At 36.6% G+C, this 26,778-nt stretch overlaps 3 protein-coding genes across 10 annotated transcripts in view; 1 reads left to right on the forward strand and 2 right to left on the reverse strand.

The window, feature by feature from the left end:
• Window positions 1-2,074, reverse strand: part of ubr5 (ubiquitin protein ligase E3 component n-recognin 5) — a 61,241-nt gene extending 59,167 nt beyond the window's left edge. For all 5 annotated transcript variants that reach the window (XM_084088618.1, XM_084088619.1, XM_084088617.1 and 2 more), the window contains exon 1: window positions 1,849-2,074. In XM_084088618.1, coding sequence (XP_083944744.1) covers window positions 1,849-1,910 — 62 coding nt within the window. In that variant the 5' untranslated portion in view covers window positions 1,911-2,074. The remainder of the gene's footprint in view (window positions 1-1,848) is intronic.
• Window positions 2,075-7,033: 4,959 nt separating this feature from the next.
• On the forward strand, window positions 7,034-14,273 carry klf10 (Kruppel like factor 10). Of its 3 annotated transcripts, none has more exons than XM_084089112.1 (4): window positions 7,034-7,139; window positions 7,604-7,804; window positions 10,187-10,721; window positions 13,074-14,273. In XM_084089112.1, exons 1-4 carry the CDS (start codon window positions 7,119-7,121, stop codon window positions 13,349-13,351), a joined length of 1,035 nt encoding a protein of 344 aa, XP_083945238.1. In that variant the 5' UTR covers window positions 7,034-7,118; the 3' UTR covers window positions 13,352-14,273. The 3 variants fall into 3 exon arrangements, with proteins under 3 accessions (XP_083945238.1, XP_083945240.1, XP_083945239.1); XM_084089114.1 differs by having other exon boundaries at window positions 7,604-7,789; window positions 13,074-14,267; XM_084089113.1 differs by having other exon boundaries at window positions 7,037-7,139; window positions 7,607-7,804; window positions 13,074-14,267.
• azin1a (antizyme inhibitor 1a) lies at window positions 14,271-26,492 on the reverse strand. 2 transcript variants are annotated; one of them, XM_084089111.1, is made up of 12 exons: window positions 26,267-26,492; window positions 23,740-23,861; window positions 22,239-22,429; window positions 21,981-22,154; window positions 21,630-21,802; window positions 20,271-20,405; window positions 18,221-18,302; window positions 17,964-18,038; window positions 17,710-17,875; window positions 16,841-16,959; window positions 15,529-15,743; window positions 14,271-15,448 (listed from the first exon to the last, which is right to left on the reverse strand). In XM_084089111.1, exons 3-12 carry the CDS (start codon window positions 22,344-22,346, stop codon window positions 15,334-15,336), a joined length of 1,362 nt encoding a protein of 453 aa, XP_083945237.1. In that variant the 5' UTR covers window positions 22,347-22,429; window positions 23,740-23,861; window positions 26,267-26,492; the 3' UTR covers window positions 14,271-15,333. The 2 variants fall into 2 exon arrangements, with proteins under 2 accessions (XP_083945237.1, XP_083945236.1); XM_084089110.1 differs by lacking the exon at window positions 26,267-26,492 and adding an exon at window positions 25,180-25,432.
• Between the last annotated feature and the right edge of the window lie 286 nt (window positions 26,493-26,778).

Below are 26,778 nucleotides of genomic sequence, written 5' to 3' on the forward strand. Positions count from 1 at the left end.
GCATATTTGCTTAAACTAGACGACAAATACCAGACTAAGACTATTCTCCGCTCTTCAAATACAAAACAAAAACATTAGCCTTCATGGACAGTGTTTCTTGAGTGAAGAAAACGCTGTACTTTTACTCAAGCATCAGTTCTTTATTTACCCTTGCATTGCAAACAAGCAGAGACAGTCTCCAAACAGTGCATGTCATCTTATTCACAATAGAGGTGGGTGGAGTTATGAGGTTTGACTGACAGTTTGAGAAGCCAATAGAGTTATGAGGTTTAGTCAGAACCCCTTTTAAATGCTTTTGTTTTGGTTAAACATTTGTAAAACCCACATACAGACAAAAGTAACCAACAGCATTAATTTTATAAAACAAAAATGACGAGATTTAGAGATATGAGGTTTCGGCCGACAGCGATGATATATTCTTATTTATAGCGTTTATTTTTATGAATTTGCTCATTTTCTACGGCTCACCTGACAACTTGTCTTGGCACACACAGTGGATGGGAATACACTGATTTAGAGAGATCTGTTATCAGAGGTGATTGTGTCCAAGTATTGTCCATATTTCAGAAATGTACAGTTCAAAGATAATACAAATCATGCAGTTAGCTAACATCCTGAATTAATTTAAGGAAACAAACAATGAGCTCATTAAAGTAATTACAAATTGTGATAGTAATGTTTCTATACAAATTAAATATAAAAATATTCATAATGCATTGCACACACAAATATGTGTGTGTAAGGTCTCATGTTTTTAATACAGTATCTAAATCTAAAACCTTTGTGGATCTCATTTAGCTATATAATCCTTTCTTTGATGGTACATCTGATAGGAGACTGCTAATTAGGCTATAAAACTGAGAACAAAATAAGCATTTTAAGGGATCTTTGGTGGGCTAGTAGTATATTAAAGTGGAATGCTTGGAGACTTGCAGTGGGAAAACCCCAACACACAGCTTTGAAAGAAACATCATTAAACAGCAGATTCCCAACACCCATTTTGTCCAAAGATGCCTTCAGTGTTATACACTGGCCATCAGCTGAACACATGGGTTCCTCATGCAGCTGTCATCATCAGCCATAGCAATCACCTCCATGACCAACTGCATGGGATCATTCGGACTAGTCAAGTTGACTAAAATTAGGTCCTTTAAATAATTTCAAGTGTTAAACAAACAGTATATATTAGTGACGTTACAACTAAAGCTTTCGGAATGGGGTTTTTACATGTCACGAGTCATGACAAAGAAATAAACTCTGCTCAAGATCTATGAAAACGTTACACAAAACATTGCAATTCTTTATCTAGAGACCATCTTTAGCAGAAAACATCGTGTCTTCGCGTTTATAGCCAACTGTCATAACGAACTATTCACCAATCCAACCCTGGATACCAAACAATCCATACGGGTAAGCGTCAAAACAGTGATTGTGATATCATTTCCAACAAATTTATTGAGGATAAATTAATTAAACAGATGAGCTCGCGGAGTGCTAAAGGCTAACCGGCTAACCTGAGAGGATTTTATTCGTCAATTCTGTTCACATTCATTCGGTGTATCATAAAGAACTTAAGTTTAACCTAATAAATAAAGCGTACTTTTGTATTTATTTGGGGTGTGAAAGTATGAATTTATCGCAGTTCCCTCTCTTTTCACCTCCCCATCCCCCAACCCGCATTGTGTCTCCAGTCAGCCGGGCCTCGTTATTTTTAGACCCAAATGCCCAACCTTGAGCGTTTGCAACAGCCCTAAAATCCTCTATATATTTTATTAACACTTTTTAAAAACCCTTTCACCTCATTCAAGGGTAAATACTGATTGTAAACCGCTTCTTTCTTATAAATACCTGTCATTTAGCTGGTCTTCGGTCCCGGGTAACGGGTGAACCACGAAGTGAATGGACGTCATGGACACGGTCCCGGGTAAATTAATTTGTGGGGGGATTTTTTCTTTTCTTTACGGGTTAGGTTTGAGAATGTGTTTTCTTCGCTAAAAGCAACCGAAGAGCTGAAATATACAACCTCCTCATCCACATGCCGCCATCTTAACTCTGTTTAAGCTTCTTTGGGTCTGTTGGAAAGGATGCGCGTGTAACGGCGACGCTGATTGGTTGAGAGAAAGCATGTGTTGGGGAAGTGGATTGGCTGAGAGGGATAAAGATAGGGAAGAGGGGCGGGGTCAAGGGTTTATTTCCCATGTGTTGTCATTGTGTTGGCGTCGAGTGATCTGAGTCATTGTAGTAAATAAATGCACGGTTATTGCCGTGTTATCTTTGGATGCTCGTTTTGTTTCGTCACATACGAAACAAAATCATTATTTTGTAAATCATATTTGTGGAATTATGGCATACTGAGTTATATTTATGAGTTGAAAAGTCGATATTGAGACGTAAAAGTCAAAAAGTCGACATTTTTGACAGCGTATGTGTGTGTGTGTTTATGGCTATACTTGTGAGGGCCAAATGTCCTCACTTATATAGTGAACTATTATGACAACCTACTTGTGAGGACATTTTACTGGTCCTCACTTGTTAAAAGGCTTATGAATCGGCCATGTTTTTATTTAAATCTAGTGTTTTGCACGTGTTTCTTTGATGGATAGGTTTAGGGGTAGGGTTTGGGTTAGGCCACAGAAAATATAATAAAGCTGATATAAAATCAATGGAAGTATATCCAATGTCCTCACTAATATAGTGGTGTGTGTGGTTCAGGTATACCATGTCGACATTATGGGGACAAAATGTGTGTGTGTGTGTGTGTGTGTGTGTGCGCGCGTGCTTAAGACATGATGCTTTGTGGTGTAAATGCACCCATAGGAATAAAGCTGCCATGCCCACCTCACTTACAAACACACTCACCTTTTTCACCTGTAACTTCAGAGGTGTGCAAAGCAAAGAAATCATATTTACATTGAATTTACTGTCAAAAGTTAATTCAAATAAAAGTTAAAGTTAGACATTAGACATTCTGTTTATTTGCAGGGCGAAAAAATTGACTTAGAAATTTACTTTATTAATGCTGGTAATGTATCTTGGCATACTGATAAATCCCCTAATGCTTAAAATAATAAGATGGACTCTAAAGAGATTCTAGCTGGTAATGAAAAGTGTGATGGCCTACATTAAAGGTCAGTTGAACCTTCTTAATGTAGATGTTACGACTTTGTTACATCTTTCTGTTCTAATATTAATATCACACAGGAACTGGAGCAGAACATGGTATAGGCTAAGCTAAAAAAAGAGAGCAATGCTATATATATATATATATATATATATATATATACAGGGTGGGCCATTTATATGGATACACCGTAATAACATAGGAATGGTTGGTGATATTAAAGTCCTGTTTGTGGCACATTAGTATATATTAGTACACACCACCCATCTTGAGGAGTTTGCCCCCTCACATATACTAATGTGCCACAAACAGGACTTTAATATCACCAACCATTCCCATGTTATTACGGTGTATCCATATAAATGGCCCACCCTGTATATATATATATATATATATATATATATATTTTTTATTTATTTTTTTTTTTTTATGGAAAAAAGGCAATCTATATTTTCATTGGTTGTCTTAGACTTTTTGTCACAAATATTCTGCGGAGTGAGACTGAGCAGGTAAATGCATAGCTAGTAATTCAAAATCTCTGAATCATTATTTTTAAGCTGTAAATGCATGCCGGGGTAAATGTATCATGTAACGTCCAGCAGGTGTCAGCGTTTTCCTTCTCAATCACTTTCTCCTATATAGTATTACAGTAATACTCTGTTTTATTTCACCCCAAATACAGGACAACTGAAGAAAATGCTGTCTCATCTTACCCTCACCCTCCATATGGTCCGTGTTTAATAGTAATAGTAATATATCTTTATTGTCCACCGAGGTGGAAAATTGAAAACTAAACTTTTTATCTCTGATTTCTTTTGAATGAAATTATGACCAATAAAAAATAATCTTTGGCCTCGTTCTTAAAAACAAATGTAATGATTTTTATGTTTTATGTTATATATATATACAAACTGTCTTTTAAAAAGCTCTGTTTTCTGTGCAAACTATATATTCTAAAGTTCATAATTCATTATACAAGCAGGCACTGACTGATAAAATACATTTTGTCAAAGATATTGTACATTTGTTATCTGGACTATTATCTTGTATAATGGTATAATGGTTTCATTTAGGATAATGACATTAAATATCTGTGTGAGTTTATCTTCAGTGACATCAACACTCAAGGACAATCAATGCAGACAGGTCCAGTCTGATGTTATTTTTAGCCAGAACTTTGTTTAGTGAGTTAAAAAGTGACTTTGTGCAAACACGTCACATGCTATACTGGGAATCATGTGGGTTCCTGAGTTTAGTGCACTTTGTGCTCGGATGAGAATCGGCAAACAGGAAAAATTCAGTGGGCTAAAAATAGTGAGCAGCTTCAGGATAAAATGTGCTCCTCCAATCCCCATTGGTTAGTCGCTCTATCGGCGGTCTAACATTTGATTGATCACTGTCCCAGGAAACTGATTTTAGCTGTGCTAGTTTCATATCATCTCTCTGCATGTTCCTCATTTCAGTCCACACAACTGTTTTCATGCATAATAAAATTGTTTAAAGTCAAATCAATGTTTAATGTCCATGTTTTTATTTATTTCATAAGCAGTCACTATTTGTTTCAAATAAAGTCAGCATGAAACAGAAGTTGTGATAATCTTTTCTTTCATATTGTGGCGTATATGAGAGGCCCAGTTTACACCTGGTATTACGATGCATTTTGGTCGATCGGATCACAGGTTGTAAACCTAATGTGTTGTAAGGATGCATTCGACACAGGTTACCTTGAACGAATATATTTAATTTAGAGGGAAACGCAAAAAGTATACAGAATGGCACAGCATATATCAGCCTCTGTCCAACTCTGTGTGACTGCCAGGGGAAACCCCAAACCTGGGTCTTAAAGGAACATACCCCCAGACCATTACAAAGTGGACGACACTAAATACAGGTGTAAATGGGGTCTAAAACGTTTTGAGCTTGTCCACTTTTGACCAGAGGTAGTTGAAAACGCATTAGACCGGATTGCTGTCGTAGTGTAAACGCGTGGTCGAATGTGTTCAAACAGCCACAAAAGACTCTCCTACTGACCTAATGCCTAAACATTATGGGAAGCGCTCTAGCCAGACGGGATTTAAACTTTGTCGGCTGAAGATCCAAGTTTGTTTTGAAGACGAAAGACGTACCAAGCACAATGTTCTCTCACCATCCCTGATTTCTAACACAGACTCATCATTCGGCTTGTCTTGTGGCTGTCTGATGCACTGTACGTTTTTCTGTTGACCTCAGTTCATTTTTATGTAAATTGCATTTTCGGTGCATTTTATTTTGTCCATTAGATCAAAAGATCTGAAAAACCCATACATTCACCCGCCAATAGACCCTCCCCTCGAAGAAATCAGGACAGAAGTGGTTGAAAGTGGACAAAAGAGGCGGATTAAAACACCAGGTGTAAACGGGTATGTGTCTCCCTAGTCTACTTGTGATCCGATCGACCAAAACGCATCTTAAAACCAATTGTAAACAGGGTCTAAGTGACACAGCTTCTTGAACAAGAACAAATGTAGGACAGGGCCTGGTTTTGTCAATGGGGAATTGATCGGATGGTTGTGATGGTTTGCTATTGGTGGATCTCATGTGAGTGACAGGTTGCCCCGCCCTCGCGCCAGTAACACATCATCAGAGAAGAGAAGAGGGAGGGGAAGTTATTTTGATTCAAGATTAAAAAAAATTAAAAAAAGATGTGCACAGATAAATCATTTATAATAAATACTGCAATATTCCATAAAAATAAGAATGGTCCATTTTGATTTCATGATGACTTTAATGCTTATTAATATCTTGCACACTTTGCCTAAGCTTGTTTGTGTGGTCACATGTGTAGTAATATGATCACCAACTGAGAAGTCACCAAAATAACTCTGTCTGTGACACATTCCAGATCAGCATCTATGCCGTTGAGTTAAGTACATGAGCAAAAGCGCATTTGGCCTCAGTCCGAATGCTCTAGATTTACACATGCACTCATACAAATCTAGGGCAAGGTTCAATCCAGTAACTCAGGCCTCAGATGATCCGTTAATGCTGGAGAGGGAAGTCGGTGTCGTTTAACACTATTATAAAATGTTATCAGGAATATAGTTTGCGCAGAATGTGCTTCAGCAGAGAGAATAAACCAGCATCCCTGACAGATTGTCTGTATTATGTTACGCTTTGGGTTTGGACTGTTGGGTAACTGTTATATAAGAGCTTACTAAACCAAGGATGTTGGCTAACCAAATATTCAAGAACGGGGAGACTGAATGCAAAGGTTTTAAAAGGATAGTTCACTCAAAAATTAAAATTATGTCATCATTTACTCACCCTCATGTTGTTCCAAACCTTGTTCTGTTGAACACAAAAGAAAATATTTTAAACAATGTTGGTAATCAAACATTTGACGGTAGCCATTGACTTCCATGTGGGGGAAAAGCAAAGTCAATGGGGACCAGAAAATGTTTGGTTACCAACATTCTTCAAAATATCTTCTTTTGTATTAAGCAGAAGAAACTCATACAGATTTGGAGTAACACGAGGGTGAGTAAGTGATGACAGAATGTTCATTTTTGGGTGAACTGTCCCTTTAATGGAGAAACACTAATTTCTTTAGCATTAGATACATAATGATCAATTAATGGAAGATATTACGCAGTGCTATGAAGAAAATAACGCCCTTTTTAAGTCTCAGTGAATTAAACATGAGAGTAATATGAATCAGGTTCAGCATGGATATATCAGTTTGTATATCTGGACGAACAGCTGACCGTCTGTGTATCACCCGCACACACTGCGCGGATCACACACTGATCACGCACCGACACTCTCTCCTCATTGGCTAACGCTCAGCACACATTTGTCGATGATTGGCTGGAGATGAAACCACGCCCACACGGCCCCGGCTCGGTTTTCTGAAATATGTGAATGAATCTAAAGCTCAAGAAACGGTGACAGTATGTATCATAATGAGACATAGGTGTTCAGTCACAATAATAAACGAGAGATATAATACAGCATCAGTATGTCATCACTATCTGAAATTGTAAGTAAACTATCTATGCTATGCTTAAGAATTTTAATTCTTTCTGCAGTTAATCAATAATCTGTTTAACTTCGTACTTGCCCGAGATGCAGATATTGGCTAATGCTTTTTTTTTTTTTGATTTGTATTATATTTATTTAAGTTGTTTATTTATGTTTATTAAATGCTAATTTAGAATAAAAGCCATTAGCAAACATTAATAGTTGATCTACATTGAAGGGAAGGAATTGATGATTATGAAAATCAATTTTTTTTAAATATAAAAACTACCTTGATTTTAAGAAAAGTATAAAAAATAAAACATTATTATTATTATATAAAGAATATAAGATTTTTTTTTTATTTTTTTTTTTAAGTATTACATTTTAGCTACTTTGTGAAGTTATGCAAATTGTCAATTTCAGACATCGCTTCCATATCATTATATATACATGATCTTTTCTTCCGGATACTTTCACATCTAGCAGCGTGTGACATGTACAGACACTGACAGGAGACATTCAGAAGCTGTGGAGGCCCTGATATCCATGAACACTGACTGGGAGTCGGGAAATATCCAGGAGAGGGAATTTCGTCCCTTGACACCTTCCTCTGAAGCCTGTGAGGACTCAGTGTGTTCAGTCACGGCTGATTTCCACCAGTCGTCCTTCGTGAGTGAGACAGAGGTGAAGCACACAGACAGATCCAGGTCATATTTCAACCCAGTATCACACACAAAAATAGTATTTTAATAAAAATAATGCATATTTAACTCTCAATACTACAACACAAAAAATCTTATGCAAATCTCCAACTCATTACTGTATTATCATATAAACTGTAATGTATATTTGTATATTTTTGTATTGCATTTAATATTTTATATTATATAATAGAAAAAAAAAAATAAAAAAAAATAAATTGATTTTAAAATCCCCCTGTGGTGAAAATCAAGCTTTTAATGTTTATATGTGGTGTTTTTAGTATAGCCTATACTTTAAGACAAATCATGTGCAAGTCGACACCATTGCTGAGTATTTTCTCCTTAAAACTGCAGTGAACCAAAGACAGTCTCAAAAACACGCCTTGAAATCGCTGGTGTTTCTGACGTCACAAACTACCTTGTAACCAATCAGATCAACGTGTGATAGGATCTCTGAGCTGCTGTGAGTGAGTGGAGGTGGGGCTCATTTGCATATTCATAGAACCGTGTATACTAAATTCAAGCAAATTTAAGGCATTTCAATATGTCATTTTGGTAATCAAAAATGAGTTTTAAGGGATGTTTTTGATGTTTTATTAACAAAGTTCGGTAGGAGCACGTTCAGATAATTAACCTAAATTAACATGAGGAGCGCACTCAGTTAATCAACCAATTACCAAAACAAGAGGTATATATACAGCAGACTTACCGCCATTCATTGACAGTTTAACACCACCCCGTCTCCTCACTTCTAGTCCTAACTACTCTTACCACAACCGGGGGGGGGGGGGGGATACTCTGGGTTCGGGCTAATAATCCGAGCTAGGATCTCTCCCCTGGACGGCACGCCAGATACACATAACCTTTACTCCACTTAATTACATGTAAGTGTGAACTCGTGAATTCACTACTGGGGGACTTTAAGATATAAAGAATATTGTATAGTAATGTAATAAGGTATTATATTTGGTAGTTCTACTTTGTGAAGTCATACAAAAAGAAATGATCTCAGTTTGTTTCTTTATACTTGTGTGATGTACAGACTCAGACACAAGATATTCAGAATCTGAATATCATTATTTATAATGTAAAAAATATATATATTTTTAGTATAGTATTATAGTAATGTAATGTAATGTAATGTAATATCTTTATTGTCCACCAAGGTGGAAAATTGTCTTTGGCTCACCAGCCATTAAAATAAATATACAAACCGTAATAAGAAACAGAGACATAAAACAGACAGATCACATTTCATAAGAAATAAATAAATAATAATCACATTTCATGCTATAATCATTTGGATTATCAGTCACTATTTTAACAGCATTTGGAATAAAAGACCTCTTAAACACATTTTTATTTGCTAGAGGGATTCTGTAGCGTCTACCTGATTTCATGGGCTCAAATTGACTGAAGAGAGGATGAGAACTATCTGCAAGAATAGTCCTTGCCTTCTTCGCCGTTTCAGCGTAGAGCTGTACTAATGGCCTCTGTTGTCTGCCAACTATTCTGCTTGCCATTGTCACAATTCTGGCAAGTTTGTTCTTAGATCTGCAGTTTAAATGATCATACCAGGCTGTGAGATGAAAGTTAGTACACTCTCTACTATGGATTTGTACACAAGTTCTAAAATATGCTGACTAACTCCAAGGCCACTAAGTTGTCTAAGAAGAAATAAACGTTGCGAACACTTTTTAAAAAGGTAGTCTGAATTATCAACAAAGTTCATGTGTGAATCAAGAATTGAACCTAGATATTTAAACTTCTCCACAATTTCAAATTGTTGACCCACAAGTGAAATTGGCTGGATTGACATATCTACTTTTGGGCAGATAATCAATTCTTTTGTCTTTATATAGTATTACAGTAATAAGGTAAAAACCTGACTGATTCTGACTGAAATGACCAAAATCAAAAGTAAAACATTTCAAATATTACAGTAATTCAAGTTGTGCTTAATGGCACATATAATAATCTAAATATAATGGCACAATATGACCTGAATGTGTTTTTTACTCAGTGTTTACTCACAAAAACTTCAACTGCATGCTAAATGAAAAGGCAGCCTGTCAATATATATTCTTAAAAATAAAGTTTCCAAAAGTTTTTTTTTTTTTTTTTTAGAGAACCACCATTTTGGGTTCTATAAAGAACCTTTCAGTGAAACAGTTCTTGTGAAGAACATTTAAATAATCCAAAGAACATATAAAGAAGAAAGAAGCTTCTATGAATGTTAAAGCTTCTTCATGAAACATTCAATGCCAATAAAGAACTTTTATTTTTACGAGTAAGGTAATCTGACCAATCCTTTGCATTAGTAATGTCAAGAAACATTCATGAACTGGTCGTTGTTTTATTTCAGGCAGTGTCGTGCATGACTCCACCATACAGTCCCGACTGTGACCAACACCAGGGGTCAGGGGTCACCAGATCTCGAGCCATCAGTGTGATCCGCCACACGTCAGATGCACTGAGTCAGAGCGCCAGTGAATCAGCAGTAAACCCCCAGCCTCTCAGATCTGATCCCCCATCAGCCCCTGCTGCAATGGTGTCCGATTCTTCTTCTGGAAGCATGCCATCAGTTTCAGTCTTCCAGACGCTTCCACTCTCTCAATCCTTTGCTGGTTCGGCAAACGTTTGTCAGTCATCTGTGGTTTTTGTGGCCGAGCTGATGGCCAAAGGTTCAGTCGTGGTAATTCTGCCCCCTAAACAAACACCTTCACATGGTTTGAAGTTTCCCGCCATCGCTCCCGCTCCCGTCCACAACTCCTCCGCAAACAGACCCGCATCTGAATCCGCTCCGCCACGGACTCGGGACTATGTCTGCACTCACCCGCACTGTGGGAAAACATACTTCAAAAGCTCCCACCTGAAAGCACACCTGAGGACACACACAGGTAGAGCAAATTACACTTCTTCAGCTCTATTCCAATAGTGGCCAAAAGTGATGTCCGGCCTAGAAAATCTGACCTTTCACCCTTTAATCAAATATTATTATTATTAAGCATAATGCATAGTTGTGCTTGGAGTCGGTTGTTTTATGAAACATGCCAAATTGTGCCGATCATTTTTTGCCAAGCTGTCATACAAAGAAACTATGAATGCATGCATAAACAAGAGAGAACCAATGAAATATTAATAATTGATAATGTTGTAGTCAATGTATGCTTTTTGTGTTTATATGTTTATGCAAATTTTCATTTTGACAGATTCCAAGTTTAGTGTTTTGCTATTCCCTCATATTTAAAATAAAATAAAATAAAAATATTGTCATATTTTGATGGTTTAATTGAACTTTAAGGGTCATTTAAAAACAAATATCCTCCCCGAACATCACTTTTGGACAATACTGTATGTATTTAAATTGTATGTCCTATTTCCAGAAGTCTGGAATACAGAGTTTTAACAAACTTAATGAGATGCATATCTGTCAGTCATGCATACACATTTTATATGCAATTCATATACATAAAAAATGTAGGCCTACATCTTACATTTAAGCCAATATAACTGATATATATGCATGATACAGTGAGGAAAATAAGTATTTGAACACCCTGCTATTTTGCAAGTTCTCCCACTTAGAAATCATGGAGGGGTCTGAAATTGTCATCGTAGGTGCATGTCCACTGTGAGAGACATAATCTAAAAAAAAAAAATCCAGAAATCACAATGTATGATTTTTTAACTATTTATTTGTATGATACAGCTGCAAATAAGTATTTGAACACCTGAGAAAATCAATGTTAATATTTGGTACAGTAGCCTTTGTTTGCAATTACAGAGGTCAAACGTTTCCTGTAGTTTTTCACCAGGTTTGCACACACTGCAGGAGGGATTTTGGCCCACTCCTCCACACAGATCTTCTCTAGATCAGTCAGGTTTCTGGGCTGTCGCTGAGAAACACGGAGTTTGAGCTCCCTCCAAAGATTCTCTATTGGGTTTAGGTCTGGAGACTGGCTAGGCCACGCCAGAACCTTGATATGCTTCTTACAGAGCCACTCCTTGGTTATCCTGGCTGTGTGCTTCGGGTCATTGTCATGTTGGAAGACCCAGCCTCGACCCATCTTCAATGCTCTAACTGAGGGAAGGAGGTTGTTCCCCAAAATCTCGCAATACATGGCCCCGGTCATCCTCTCCTTAATACAGTGCAGTCGCCCTGTCCCATGTGCAGAAAAACACCCCCAAAGCATGATGCTACCACCCCCATGCTTCACAGTAGGGATGGTGTTCTTGGGATGTACTCATCATTCTTCTTCCTCCAAACACGTTTAGTGGAATTATGACCAAAAAGTTCTATTTTGGTCTCATCTGACCACATGACTTTCTCCCATGACTCCTCTGGATCATCCAAATGGTCATTGGCAAACTTAAGACGGGCCTTGACATGTGCTGGTTTAAGCAGGGGAACCTTCCGTGCCATGCATGATTTCAAACCATGACGTCTTAGTGTATTACCAACAGTAACCTTGGAAACGGTGGTCCCAGCTCTTTTCAGGTCATTGACCAGCTCCTCCCGTGTAGTTCTGGGCTGATTTCTCACCTTTCTTAGGATCATTGACACCCCACGAGGTGAGATCTTGCATGGAGCCCCAGTCCGAGGGAGATTGACGGTCATGTTTAGCTTCTTCCATTTTCTAATGATTGCTCCAACAGTGGACCTTTTTTCACCAAGCTGCTTGGCAATTTCCCCGTAGCCCTTTCCAGCCTTGTGGAGGTGTACAATTTTGTCTCTAGTGTCTTTGGACAGCTCTTTGGTCTTGGCCATGTTAGTAGTTGGATTCTTACTGATTGTATGGGGTGGACAGGTGTCTTTATGCAGCTAACGACCTCAAACAGGTGCATCTAATTTAGGATAATAAACGGAGTGGAGGTGGACATTTTAAAGGCAGACTAACAGGTCTTTGAGGGTCAGAATTCTAGCTGATAGACAGGTGTTCAAATACTTATTTGCAGCTGTATCATACAAATAAATAGTTAAAAAATCATACATTGTGATTTCTGGATTTTTTTTTTTTTTAGATTATGTCTCTCACAGTGGACATGCACCTACGATGACAATTTCAGACCCCTCCATGATTTCCAAGTGGGAGAACTTGCAAAATAGCAGGGTGTTCAAATACTTATTTTCCTCACTGTATATATATATATATATATATATATGTATATGCTTGCATGATTTAGATCAGTGCTTCTCAATTGTCAAAGTTACAACCTCAAAGTTGTTTCCTGCACGTCTTGTCCTCAAGGTGAGAAGCCGTTCAGGTGCTGCTGGGACGGATGCTTGAGGCGTTTTGCCAGATCTGATGAACTTTCACGTCATCGGCGCTCACACACGGGAGAGAAGCGTTTCGCCTGCCCCGTATGCCACAGTCGCTTTGTGCGCAGCGACCACCTGGCCAAACACACACGCCGCCATCTAACAGCCAGGAGAACACCAGTGTGGCAGCAGGAGCTTCGCCATCTTAACAACATCACCGGTCTGAGTCGAACCCTGCAGCCTCTGGCTCCCAAGACTGAGAGCTGACAGACACAAACAAGGAGACGTCCTTGTGTATACATCTGGACTATTTTGTTTAAATCGTTTATTTTATATACACACACAACCATTCAAAAGTTGGAATTATTACGATTCTTTTTATGCTTTTGAAAGAAGTCTCTTCTGCCCACCAAGGCTGCATTTATTTGTTCAAATACAGTAAACCGTGAAATATTCATGCAATTTAAAATACCTATGTTTTCTATGTGAATATATTTTAAAATTATTCTTGTGATCAAAGCTGAATTTTCAGCATCATTACTCCAGTCTTCAGTGTCACATGATCCTTCAGAAATCTTTAAAAACCTTTAAAATGTTTTGTCTCAACTTTTGCAGTTTAATCACGTGCCTGTTTTGTTTGTTTTTTACTAGAAATATGGCAGCAAAAGAGACAAAACTCACCTATATTTCACTATATTACAAGAATATTGTTAAGTAACACTTTAAATTAAGGTTACATTTGTTTACATTACATACTTCTAAAGCATTAAGCCAACATGAACAGTTGTATTTTTATTAACTAAGATTAACAACGATTAAATACTGCAACAAATGTATTTTCAGTTCATGCATTTACTAACGGGACTTTACAATAAAGTGTTACTTTTATTTGCTCGCTTTTAAATGTACTGCCATGAAGTTGGATTGTTTTTTTGCAAAATAGAAATAAATGAAAAAGCCCTTTTTTAACATTGTTTTTTCAGTAGTATGACAAAAATACCAATTTGCAAATATCATTTGTGCGCTGAAACCGGATTTTGTAATATACATTGCAACAGATGTAACTCTGAAGCGTACAAAAGCAGAGGATCACTAACCTAAGATGATCTAAATGAAGTTTGTTGCTATTTACCCAAGTTTAAAAGTGAACTTTTACAGTAAAGGAAGCATTAAATGATTCAACAAGGCCACTTAATGCCATTTTATTGACAGCAAAATCTGTACATGGTAAATGCTGTAAACGCCAGTCTATAATACACTGAAAACTAAAACACATTTCACATATCGAATTCCTTTTCATCTGTTGACAAGAGGCCCTCGCCTGGATCCTGCAAGTAAAGAGCAACACTGCAAATCCTCTCACTTCAACCAGCACCACTTGCTCCAACCATCTTCAACACTTTCCGAGACAAAAGCAGAGACGTCCTGGACAGAACACATGTAAAGCGGAGACAATGCTTGAGATCCGAGCAGCAGCCGACACTCGTAGACTATAGAAAAGCAACAACTCGGCCCGAAAGACCCTTCTAGCTATAGCGATCTCAATTTTGTGCAATATTACATTACAAAATGCATCTACAGTTCATAACACTATGAATTCCTTACTGCACTGCACACATCTTTCCTTAATGCAATAACTTGCTCGTCACAGCAATGCAACACACACAAATATGTACAACTGTACAAGACGCTTGGCATTCGCATACTTGCACAAGGTGCGTTCTGGGCGTGAGATTACAACAAATTACAACGTTTCCATTGTATTCTGTCCACAAACACACTTAGATCTGCTGCACTATTAATGCAACAGTTCAAATAGGACGAAGATCACAATTATCCAGTTTAAAACATCACATTCTTAATACAAATAACAAAAACAAGTGCACATTTCTTGAAAAGCATCTGATGTTGTCATGAAACTAGACTTGAGGTTTAATAAATAACTTCCCCATTTTGGGTTCATGATTGATTCACTTAAGAGGAAATATATGCAATGTGTATATATATATATTTATTAAACGTATAATTAAGTAAGTAAATCTGTAAACGCTAACTGGCCCATTTGTTAAAGCTAATCGTAACTATCTGCTGTATATCCATCAGATCCGATGGGCTATGAAGTTGTTGTGGTCAATAACACTTCTTCAGCTCTGCTCCTAGAAGCATCTGAAGCTTTTGAGAAGAGTTCAGGTTCTTGAGCGCTTAAAGTCAATCTTTACAAAACAATGACATTAATAAGTGGCTTTTTGTTAAGCTGGGGTAGAAATGGCTGCCTCAGACATGCATGATCGCAGGCAACATGGTCCAAGAGAGAAGTTCTTCATCCCCGTGTCCAAACTGACGCCACAATTACGAATCTCTTGCCTGCGAAGAAAAACAATTTGGTTAAAAATCAACACAAATGCACCAGCTTTGAAACCAAGACACAAAGATTCACGCCATACCAGTCGTATTCGGAGATGCTGTAGAAGACGAGCGGTTTGTGTTCGTCTCTGTTAGTGAATGCGGGCCCCAGACTGTTGGCCCCTGCGTTGCTGAAAAGCAGCCAGTCTCCTACACTGAGCTCGGGCAGCAGACATCGCTCCACCACCTGATCCAGATCATCAGCAGACGGACCCCACAGACTGCAGGAGAACAGCGGCTCTTCCGCGCTCATCTCCTGAGAAAACAGCACATGATCACATTATTAATAGATTACAACAACAATGGCCTGTGATTGGGTCAATGACAAAGGAGGATGTTCAAAGAAATGATTTTAAAAATCTCAACCCCACAAAAAAAATTCTGAAATGTAGGGCTGCACAATATATCGAAATTATCGAAATATCACAAATGTATATATCGCGATATGCATATCGCAACAGCTTGCAATAACTGGGATCATGAACAAAAGACAAAGAGAAAATCACTCACTGCTCTTGGATGAATAACTTTTGTAGCTTTAATAAGAATCAGTGTATATTTAATTGGTAACACTTTACAATAAGGTTCCTTTATTAAACATTAGTAAATGTATTAACTAACATGAACTAACAATGAGCAATACATTTACTACTGTTTTTGTTAATCTTTGTTAATGTCAGTTAATGAAAATAAAGCTGTTCATTGTTTGTTCATGTTAGTTAACAAGATTTTAATAAAGTATTAGTAAATGTTGAAATTAACATTAACAAAGATGAACAAATGCTGTATAAGTGCAGTTCGTTATTAGTTAATGTTAACTAATATAGTTAACTAATGAACCTTACTGTAAAGTGTTACCATTTAATTCATACAGTGAAAGCTAAGCATTGTTTTATTTTTACATCTGATTATTCAGTTTCTGTTGTTAAATAAACCTAATGTAGGATAACCTGAAACCCCATGGTTTACACTGATGTTAAAATAACACAGTAAAACACTGATGTTCACTTTCAGAAGTTTAGGGATGTTTTCTTTTCACAAAAAGAATGTGAAACACGTATGTAGGTTACAGAATTTAAAATATATTTTAAAGATAATTTAAGTTTATTATACACACTTTAAGCGTATCGAATATCGCATTATTTAATGAGTTATCGCATATCGTGCTTTTCTTCAATATCGTGAAGCTCTACTGAAAAGTCACTGCATGTATGAAATGTACTCTGAAATTAGTTTTTTTCCCATGCAGGTACAAACAGAAAATAAAATAATAACTCGATCTGTACGTTTATGCATTAGTCATATGCATATGCAATGTCACATTCTGTAGAAAAAAAACTGAAAAATATTTACCTTGTGTGCCGAAGGCATCGATATTGAATCTTCACACAGCAGCTTATTGGCAAACGACCCATAAACGCCATCATTCATGTAGTAGAGAAACTCTGGCTCATCGTTCGCCGACAGTAGTTCTGAAAGAGTTTAATAAACACCCGATGATCAATGCATCACCTATCAGACATATTTAAAGTCCCCCTGTGGTGGTTTTATTGTTGTTTATATGTGGTGTTATTATATTATTATTATTATTATTATTATATGTGGTGTTTTTAATATGCTTTAAGACAAACCATGTGCAAATTCATAAGTCAACACCATTGCTGAGTATTTTCTCTTTAAAACTGCAGTGAACCACAGACAGTCTCAAAAACACAGTTTGAAATCATCCGTTCTCTACGTCACAAACATGCTGTGACCAATCATCGACGTGCGCGCAGGCTTTAGCATATCATTAACTGCTGTGAAGCAGGAGGGTTATGTATATGATGTCTCTTACAATGTTATGATGAGGACTATATGCCTTTCTAAGTTTTTCTAAGCGTTTGTAAGGATGCTGATTGTTAGAAGGCAGCTGTCTGACTCTGAAATGGCGAATGGGAACATGTTTTGTGTAACATTAGCAACACATTATTAGCTGTTTGATAACATAGTCAAGCCAAAGGCTAATCATTTTAATTAGTTATGTGTCCGACGTAGAGAGCAATACATAAAACGCATGAACCATTCTGATACATTAAGTGTACATTTAACATGTTCAACACTGTAAAATAAACAGTTACCATGTATTTACATATCTTTTAGATGATCCAATATTTATCCCCATCAAAATAAAAGCTACAATACATCATGAATATCTGACATGAACATTGACTAGTACTCACTGTGTGGTTGACCGCTGCAATCCCGAGCCACTGTTTCCTTAGCGATTATATTCACGGCCAGCGTGAAAGCAGATGACACATAATAAGCTCCGGGTTCGGCGATGATCGACAAGTTGGTCGAGGGAGGAAAATACATGTCCAGCATGGGTTTAAGCATCTGGTGAACCTGCACACACAAACAACATTAGAAGCTCAGGGGGAAAGCATTTATGAATGCAAAAAAAATCTTACAAATGTAAAGCAGAATACATTACCTTGTCTAACTGTGCTTCACTTCCATCAAAGCCAGCTCCAATGTCCAGAATATTCATCTCAAAGCCTAGCTCCTCCTAAGATCAAATTCATTTAGAACACATTACCATGGGGGAAATACATACTTATGCAGACTGCAGCGAAAGAGACATTTAGATTAATAAAGAACATTTCCCTCTTGATTCAGTAGGGAAACTCAAGGCACAAAAGGAACAATCAAATCAAAATTTGATCAATGACTCCATGAGCGTTGACTCACCCCCATATCAAAGACACAGCGGGCATCAGACACAGCACGAGAGAACGCTTGTGCATCCTGACAACAACTGGGGATGTTGAATCTGTGAGCAAAGCATGAAACCAACAGCATGAAATCAAAACCTACCTCATTTCCTGCCTTTATAAATGCCCTTGGCATTACTGCATGACTCAGAGCGGGTCCATGTGAAAAATGAAGTTGGTTCAGAGAAAAACTATCGCTATTTTTTATCAGCCGAACCCCAGAGACGTCAAATATTTTCTTTAAGTACCCCTTGTGAACAAGTTAATACTTATATAATAATTTGCATGTTCATGCTGTCAGTTTCTGGTCACATGGCATGCAAGTGGACTGGGCAATATGAATAATAATAATAATAATAATAAAAAAAAAAAAAAAAAATCACATCTCGTATTTTTTGGCTGATTGGCGATATATCTGTATTTTCTACTTTTTTCTACTCTGATAAAAAAGACCCAATTTTTGTATATTTATTAAAAATAAATAAATAAATAAAAATTCACATCCTGCCCATTGTTGTCCTATAAACATTTTTCATACTAATGGTTATGCTTTATGTTTTGTGTCCACAGCTACACTCATTCATGGCCACATCAAGCTACGCCTTTGTTATTGTTTTGAATAAGCGACCTCTAGTGGCGTTTTACTGTTACATGCTGTGCTTTTAATATCCAAAAACAAATATTTTAGCAAAATGTATATTTTAGTCTGTTTGGCATAAGGCTCGTCCACTACTGACAGCAAAATGGAAACATTTGCATGACTTTTACAGATGGAGAATAAATCTGTGAAATATAAGTTATGCACTGAGGAAAACGCCACATCTCCAACACATTAAACAGCACAAGCAGCCTATCTGTTAAGTTAATTATCTCTTAGGAGTTATTTTGAAGCACTTAATATACAGTACCAGTCAAAAGTTTGGAAACGTTACTATTTTTAATGTTTTTGAAAGAAGTCTCTTATGCTCATCAAGCCTGCAGTTAAAAAAACAAACAAAAAACCCAGTAATATTATGAAATATTATTACAATTTAAAATAATGGTTCTCTTTTTTAATATATTTTAAAATGTAATTTATTTTTGTGATGCAAAGCTGAATTTTCATCAGCAAGTACTCCAGTCTTTGGTGTCTTATGATCCTTCAGAAATCATTCTAATATGATGATTTGATACTCAGTTATTATCAATGATGGAAACAGTTGTGCTGTTTAATATATTTTTTTTGGAATACTTTTTTCAGGATTCATTGATGAGTAAAACGTTAACAGCATTTATTCATAAAAACAGCATTTATTCAAAATAAAAACATTTCTAACAATATAAATCGCTACCATCACCTTTTATCAATTTAACGCATCCTTGTTGAATTAAAGTACTAATTTCTTTTAAAAAAAATAGTTATTGTTCCCAAACTTTTGAACGGTAGTGTATATTGTTACAAAAGATTTCTATTCTAAATAAATACAGTTCTTTTTAACTTTTTATTCATCAAATAATCCTGAAAAAAGTATCTCAGGTTATAAAAAAAATATTAAGCAGCACAACTGTTTCCAACATTGATCATAAATCAGCATATTAGAATGATTTCTGAAGGATCATAAGACACCAAAGACTGGAGTACTTGCTGATGAAAATTCAGCTTTGCATCACAAAAATAAATTACATTTTAAAGTATATTAAAAAAGAGAACCATTATTTTAAATTGTAATAATATTTCATAATATTACTGTTTTGTTTTTTGTTTTTTAACTGCAGGCTTGATGAGCATAAGAGACTTCTTTCAAAAACATTAAAAATAGTAACGTTTCCAAACTTTTGACTGGTACTGTAAATCATGTCTCATGTTTATTACAAATTGGATTTCAAATGCGCTCGTAATATCAAACTCCTGTATATCCATATGAAATGTATTGCCTCGTCCTATATCGTTCATAAAAATATATTTTGTTGTACAAACTCAATTTTTTTCCATCAGCATGTCCCTTTATGGGCTCTGTAAATATCCTCTCGACACTGAAGACACTCACTTGACTCCGGTAACGTGCAGGCTGAGCTCTCTGGCACACTCCAGCAGGTGTCTGCAGTCCTTCAGCGTGGAGCCGAACGGTATGGCCGTCTCCTCTCTCTCACAACAGCTCTCTGATGTCAACAGCAGTAACACCCTGCGGCAGAAAGCAAGTTCAAGATGATTTCAGATTCAAGACTGTTTTATTTAGTGCCATGTCTATGCATTCAAAGTTATTTTCATTGCAAAAATTCAACTACAAAAATACAAATATCATATAAATACAATAAAAAACAAACAAACAAAAACAGCAAGTCATATTATACAAGATAATCTTACTAAATAAGTCCTTAAGTGAGGTAACTTCATAAAAGAGCATTCTACTAGTGCTAAAAAACCCTGTGCATTACTGTGAACGCAGCCTATTAGACTTGCTGCTGTCTATGATATGACCAGTAATATGTAAACAGCAATAATGCTGAGAAAAATCCCTCAGTCCTTATCTGGGATCCACTTTTTCTTCATTGCTTGTAATGTTTCTTTGTTCCCTTTTTAACTTTTATGTTTTAAAGCTATATTTAATTTGTTAATAATTCTTAACATAATTATTTATTTGTAATATTTGATTAAGTACCTATAATTATAGAACACAAAAAAATTGATATGCAAAATCAGTAGGCAAGATACCACAGATGAATAGAGTAAAAAAAGTAACTTATTGTACTACAAGTTTTCTAAAATGTTGCCATTGTTTAATTTAATATGCACTAATTTGCATTAGTTTCCAGAACAGAAATTTCAACATTGGATAAAGCCAGGTTAAAAATAGTTTCATTTTGTTGATACATTAGAGTAAAAGGATTTTTTCAGAGGGAGTTTTGGATATCTCTTCCATAAATCAAAAACTACTGTCAACAGCAGTCATTTTTTCCCCTTAAATTTGTTTTTCAGAATTAAATGTTCTATAAATCAGGCAAATTATATATTAAGAACAAACCCCTCTGTAAAACCCTTCAGAAAAGTTTGGTGTATGTAAAGCTGCTGAAGTGGGGATTTCTGATACGAGAAAAAACTCACCGTTTTGAAGATACTTATTGTCATTGAAATCTACAGATGCAAATAAATAAAGCGCAATAAAATACACATTTAAAAGTGCATTTTGGATGTTTTCTTTTCACTAGTCGGAAATGACACATTATGAAAAGCCATACCATAAAACTAAGCAGTGCATGAAAAAAAATGTAGATAAATTGTTTTAGAATCGGATAATGATTACCAGAGTTGGATCGTGAGGTGCCTAAACCCTACTGCACGGATATTGCCTGAGAATTGTGACAATTTACTGCAAATGTTTGCATAGCGACAACCCTAGTCAACTCACTTTGCTTTGGGATGGCAGCGTGCGATCTTCCTCAACTCCACCTCATTATCGCAAACCAGGAGGGGGATGTTATGTTTGGCTGAGTATTTGATATGGGAAAGCTGTTTACACGTGCCGCCGAGAATGATGTCCTGAGACGGGACGCCAAAGACCTTCACCAAGTCCAGCTCATGCTGAGAGACAAGCACAGAAGACAAAACAGATGAAGGTTATAATATTATTTTTAAAAGTATTAATACATTTTAAAAAATAGCTTTCAAACAGACACAAATGAACAAACAGACTTGTTTTAGGACACTAAGGAATCTAGTTTTAGCGAGGGATGAGACATATTTTGTACTTTATGCTCACCTTGTTTGAGCAAACGAAGCCTGTTCCAAGAGCAGCCAGGATTTCAACAACCACAGGGCAGCTGTTGCTCTTGACCGTGTAGAAAGGCCGAATCTGGTCCATTTTAGTTCTCCAGCGAATTTGCTGCCGCACAATCACTCCGAGGTCAGCAACAAAAAATGCACTCTTCAGTGCCTAAAGAAGACCAACATGCATCATTGCTCAGTACAAAAAAGGCACAATAAATGAAACAACAACACAGCAGAATGGTATACTTACAAGTGTTTGATCATGAATGTGTTTATCGATCACATCTCTGAGAGCTGCGCTTTCTTCCAGCAGCTCAACAGAATAGTGGAGTTCATCCAGAATTCCCTTCATACTCATCCGCAATCTGATGTTCTGACTGGCATAAAGCAGGTCACCTATTTATGAGAACCCTCAGAGCTCTTGGGTCCTAGCGATATCCACTGCAAACACAAGACAGACAGAAAATAAAGTCTTTAAAGCTGCAGTCCGTAGTTTTTCCCTCTTTGAGATTTTCCTGATCTCTGTTTGAAATCTGCTATTGCAGTTATTCACGAAATTATCAACTTTACGTGGGTTGTGCCTCGGCACGGCACAGCGCGGATGAATCCAATGTTTTAAGAAGAATGTGCGGCTGTCAATCACCGCGCCGGTGTGGATCCTGTCATTCAGAATCACAGATTCTACTTTTTGGAAGTATGACCAACATAAGAGTTTTCACCGGAAAATGTTATCTGACGAACATTTGAACAGAATAGTTCGTATTCTGATGAACTAAGGGGAAAAAAGCATTGCAGTAAATAGCGCCGATTAAATCTAACGACCGCTTATCATATCACGTTAAACCGTGCAAATTATACTTTGTTCTCAAAGTGTTAATGTTAACAACATCAGCATTGCGTGACTACATTTAATGCCGTTCTGATATTATCCTTGTTTTCGCATGGGCCGGTTGCAGTCTCTTTTTTCTGTAGCCACTCCGAAGTCTTTTGCGTTTTACAACCGGTGAATCTCCAGTTGTCACTGGTGATTGTCGTTTGAACCTTTCTGGACCTGCCATCAAATTGATGTTTAATTATATCAAGTGCTGAGAGAAAAGGCTATAAATCTCCACCTCCAGCATCCTCACACTCATAGCCCACTAGCCGAGACTCTTCTTTATGTGTGCAGATGTGGCGTAATGACGCAAAGACATGCTCGAATTTCCCGCGGAAATCACCCAGTACCACTGGAGTTAAAAACATTATTACAAGCTTACCGTTTTGAATCGAGCTAAGGCAAGCAGAGAGTTTTGAACACTGGCTGGTTATGTACTTGCTCAAAAATGTATTTTGGATCATTTTTAACCCAAAAAAAGTTACGGACTGGAGATTTCATGAACATCAAGCTTCAATGTTTTGAACAATGACTTGACGTGCTGTTGGTGCTCAGGGACCCCAACTGTGAATTGCAGCTTTTTATTCTCTGTTATATAAACTGTAAAATTGGCTTTGACACATTCAATGTCAAAATATCATGTTTGACGTCAAAGCAGAAAGACTCCTGCAGTGGACATCGATCGGAAGAGTCACTGACTTCCATTGACCCTGGAAATCCATTCTCAGAGCAGGTCTAAAAACAGCTAAAGATTGAATTGCAACTGAAGAATAGGTTGGCAGTATGACCAAAATCAAAACTTCCTGTTGCACTTGAAGCGTATGCAAGTTATGGTAAAACAAACACCATAAGTGAGGTTACAGCAATGTGAACCTACAGGGACAGGTCAGAGGGCGACCTCTCCAGCTATCAGCTAGGATCCCAAGGAGGCTCCGCGTTGAAATCGAACTGCTCACGGTAGACAGAAGTCCCTAAGCTGTTCTCGTAGTTCACGAACACCTGCAAGAAAAAATAAATCGTGTCAAAATAGAGCTATATAGTACACATAAAGTAGGAATTAATATTGTATTTTTTTATATAGATAATCACATGCAGAAAATAAACAATAACAAAAAAAATGATAAAAAAAAATATAAAAATAAATCAAGTTATAAATATGGATATTTTTCTAACAAAAACGCATGGCTTCGCTTCAGAAGGCCATCATTAACCCTCCTGGAGTCGTATTTTTTGATGGATGGATGCACTTTTTTGGGCTTCAAAAAACAAGGTGCCATTCACTCCCATTATAAAGCTTGGAAGAGCCATGATATTTTTTAACATAACTGACTGTGTTTGGCTGAAAGAAGAAAGTCATATACACCTAGGATGGCTTGTATGGGATAATTTTCATTTTTGGGTGAACTAACCCTTCAATTAGGATTATGACAGGAGTGAAACATGTACAGACGTTTATAAGATGTATGGTTGGAGAATCAAAAAAACAAACGATTCCCAAGCTAACAAAAAATATATTCCCATTATTAAGTTATGAAAAAGATGTTTCTGAATGTTCAAAACATTTGTATCATTTTGTAAACATTATGGGAATGTTACTTTTTAATGTTGTCTAATTTGGACGTTTTGAAACTAGTAGTATTAAAAAAACAAAAAACATTAGAGGTCCAAGTAAAATGCTTCCGGGAAGAAAAAAAAAACGTTTCATGAAGAACGTATAAATGACTTTTTGAGCTAAAGTTGAGACCATTAATTAAGACCAACTTTGAATGAACATTCTATTAATATCACTGGAAGAACGTTTGTTCATGACTTTGAGAGAACCTTGCCAGAAGGTTAGCAGACGTTCAAGAATATAAAATCAATCAATACAATAAATATAAATCATGAATAAAAAATGTTAAACGTCAAAATAAGACATCCGGAAATGAATGAGGCGCCAATTCCACAAATATTTTTCGCTGATTTAATACAAAACTCACATGCCTGTCTAACTATTAGCGAAATGTGTTTTTGTATTATTAATAATACAATAATAATGATACCATTAGTGTTTACTTGTGATTATTCACCAGAAGATATCACGCGATAAGGTTTAAACTACAGGCTTATTTATTGCTAACCGTCAATTAGCCATATAGCAGCTAACGTACCCGTTATTAAACTCGTACGTTATTTATCTTAAAAAACGTTATAACATAACGCGTTCATTCAGACTGAAAACAGCTAGGCGTTTATAAACAACTTCACCTGTCTTTAGTCAAATACATACAAGAGGCTAGCAGACACATGTTAGCTTATGAAGCCCAGAGCTACTTACATGGGAGAATTCGAGAGCATTTGAGGTGAACCGTTTTTTCCTTTTGGACGGAATTTTCACAAAGTAACAAAAGCACCGATATGAGAGATAACGCTAATGTTTTGAGCCATATATCTGTCTAATACAGTGAGCAGCGGACCGTGTGGACGGTGGAGCACGTTTAACGTTAGCTAGAGCCGTTGAATGATGTCGGACTGTGAGGATGAAGCGCGTGAAGGAGGCGGGGCTAAAATTTAAATGAAGTGGTGAAGGGAGTGAGGAGGCGGGGCTGTTATGTTTATTAGGTGGTGAAGCACATGAAAGAGGCGGGCATTTTTGCGTTGCGTAAGAAGGGGGTGGAGCTTAAATAGCATACTGAAGCGAGTAAAGGGGACGAAAAGTTGTGAAAGGGGCGGGGCTTTTGTTTAAATAATTTGATGAAGTGCGTGAATGGAGCGGGATTCTTACAGACTCCATGGAATCAAAACAGGAGTTTTGTAGCTTTTCTTTTCGCTTTGAGACCATCTATAAATGCAAGTGCAGCTGATAAGTGTAAGGGATAATATGCAGACAGCCAGTCACAAATAAACAACAAACGTATATTTATCTGCTACTACAAGTACACTAAATAACTGGTTTCCAAAAGAAATCGCTTTTTTTACGTTTAAATTATTACATAAATCACATGAAAGGAGCCGAGCCAACGGTGCAACAGCAACCAGTCACAATAAACAGTTCAGAATATACAGAAAATATCTTCACATAGACACAAATAAATAATAATGCAACAATTGAAGTATATTGACACTGCACTTAAATGATTGATTATTTGTTGAAACTCTTCACACATTAAAGCACATTAAGTGTGTATGCAAACAAGCATAAACAGTAACAAACAGAATCTGTGGTGAACAGTTGTAAATGATAGAATGTGCATGAACTTTTCATAATTTCCTATAGTATAGTGCATTCAATAATATAAAGCATATAGTAGCTATATAGCTTATATGATTGGTTTTAACTTTGCAATTATACAATTTTTTTTTATTATATCTATATTTATATTAAATGTATTGATACTGATAAAAAGGAGGCTATAAGATCATACCTGAATGCCCAAAGAGCCTTCATCATCTTGGCTACAAAATTCCTGTCAGAACATTGTCCATTTTGCACTTTTATAGCGTGATACCGGATAAAACATAATAAATAATCCTAACTTTATTGTACTCTGTGTTAATGTCTGGACTGATAGAATGTCCTCTATCTACATTATCTTGCTTTTTATTGATGAGCTGCTGTTTCAGTGTCCATGTCTCTGATGAAATGAATCTAGTGTCAACACTTTCATCCACAGTTTATAGAGGGAGGCGTGTTTACCCTTCTCTCTCTTTCTCTCTCTCTCTCTCTCTCTCTCTGCGGCTCGAGGTTTTCATGGTCGGATATTCAGACTTTTCTAAGTTCTGATTCTCAGGGTAAATGATCAACCTAATGACTTCTTGATGAAGATGTTGACTTCTGACACCTTTGAAACACTGTAAATAACTTTTAACTTTAATAACATTAAAATATTAACATCAATGTGAAAAGCACTGTACATTACTTTCCAAATAAATAAAT

Source organism: Abramis brama (genome assembly GCF_963993115.1).
Source record: "Abramis brama genome assembly, chromosome: 17".
Taxonomy (NCBI): Eukaryota; Metazoa; Chordata; class Actinopteri; order Cypriniformes; family Leuciscidae; genus Abramis; species Abramis brama.

Bases quoted from the DNA above. Each gene is read 5' to 3' on its own strand.
- klf10 (XM_084089112.1), top strand. From the start codon at position 7,119: ATGTCATCACTATCTGAAATT. The intron at 7,140-7,603 runs GTAAGTAAACTA...TTTCACATCTAG, and splicing joins TGTCATCACTATCTGAAATT to CAGCGTGTGACATGTACAGA. The intron at 7,805-10,186 runs GTGAAGCACACA...GTTTTATTTCAG, and splicing joins CCTTCGTGAGTGAGACAGAG to GCAGTGTCGTGCATGACTCC.
- azin1a (XM_084089111.1), bottom strand. From the start codon at position 22,346: ATGAGTATGAAGGGAATTCTGGATGAACTCCACTATTCTGTTGAGCTG. The intron at 16,960-17,709 runs GTGAGTACTAGT...AAACTCTTTCAG, and splicing joins TTGCAGCGGTCAACCACACA to AACTACTGTCGGCGAACGAT. The intron at 15,449-15,528 runs GTATGGCGTGAA...TTTTCTTCGCAG, and splicing joins AGCATCTCCGAATACGACTG to GCAAGAGATTCGTAATTGTG.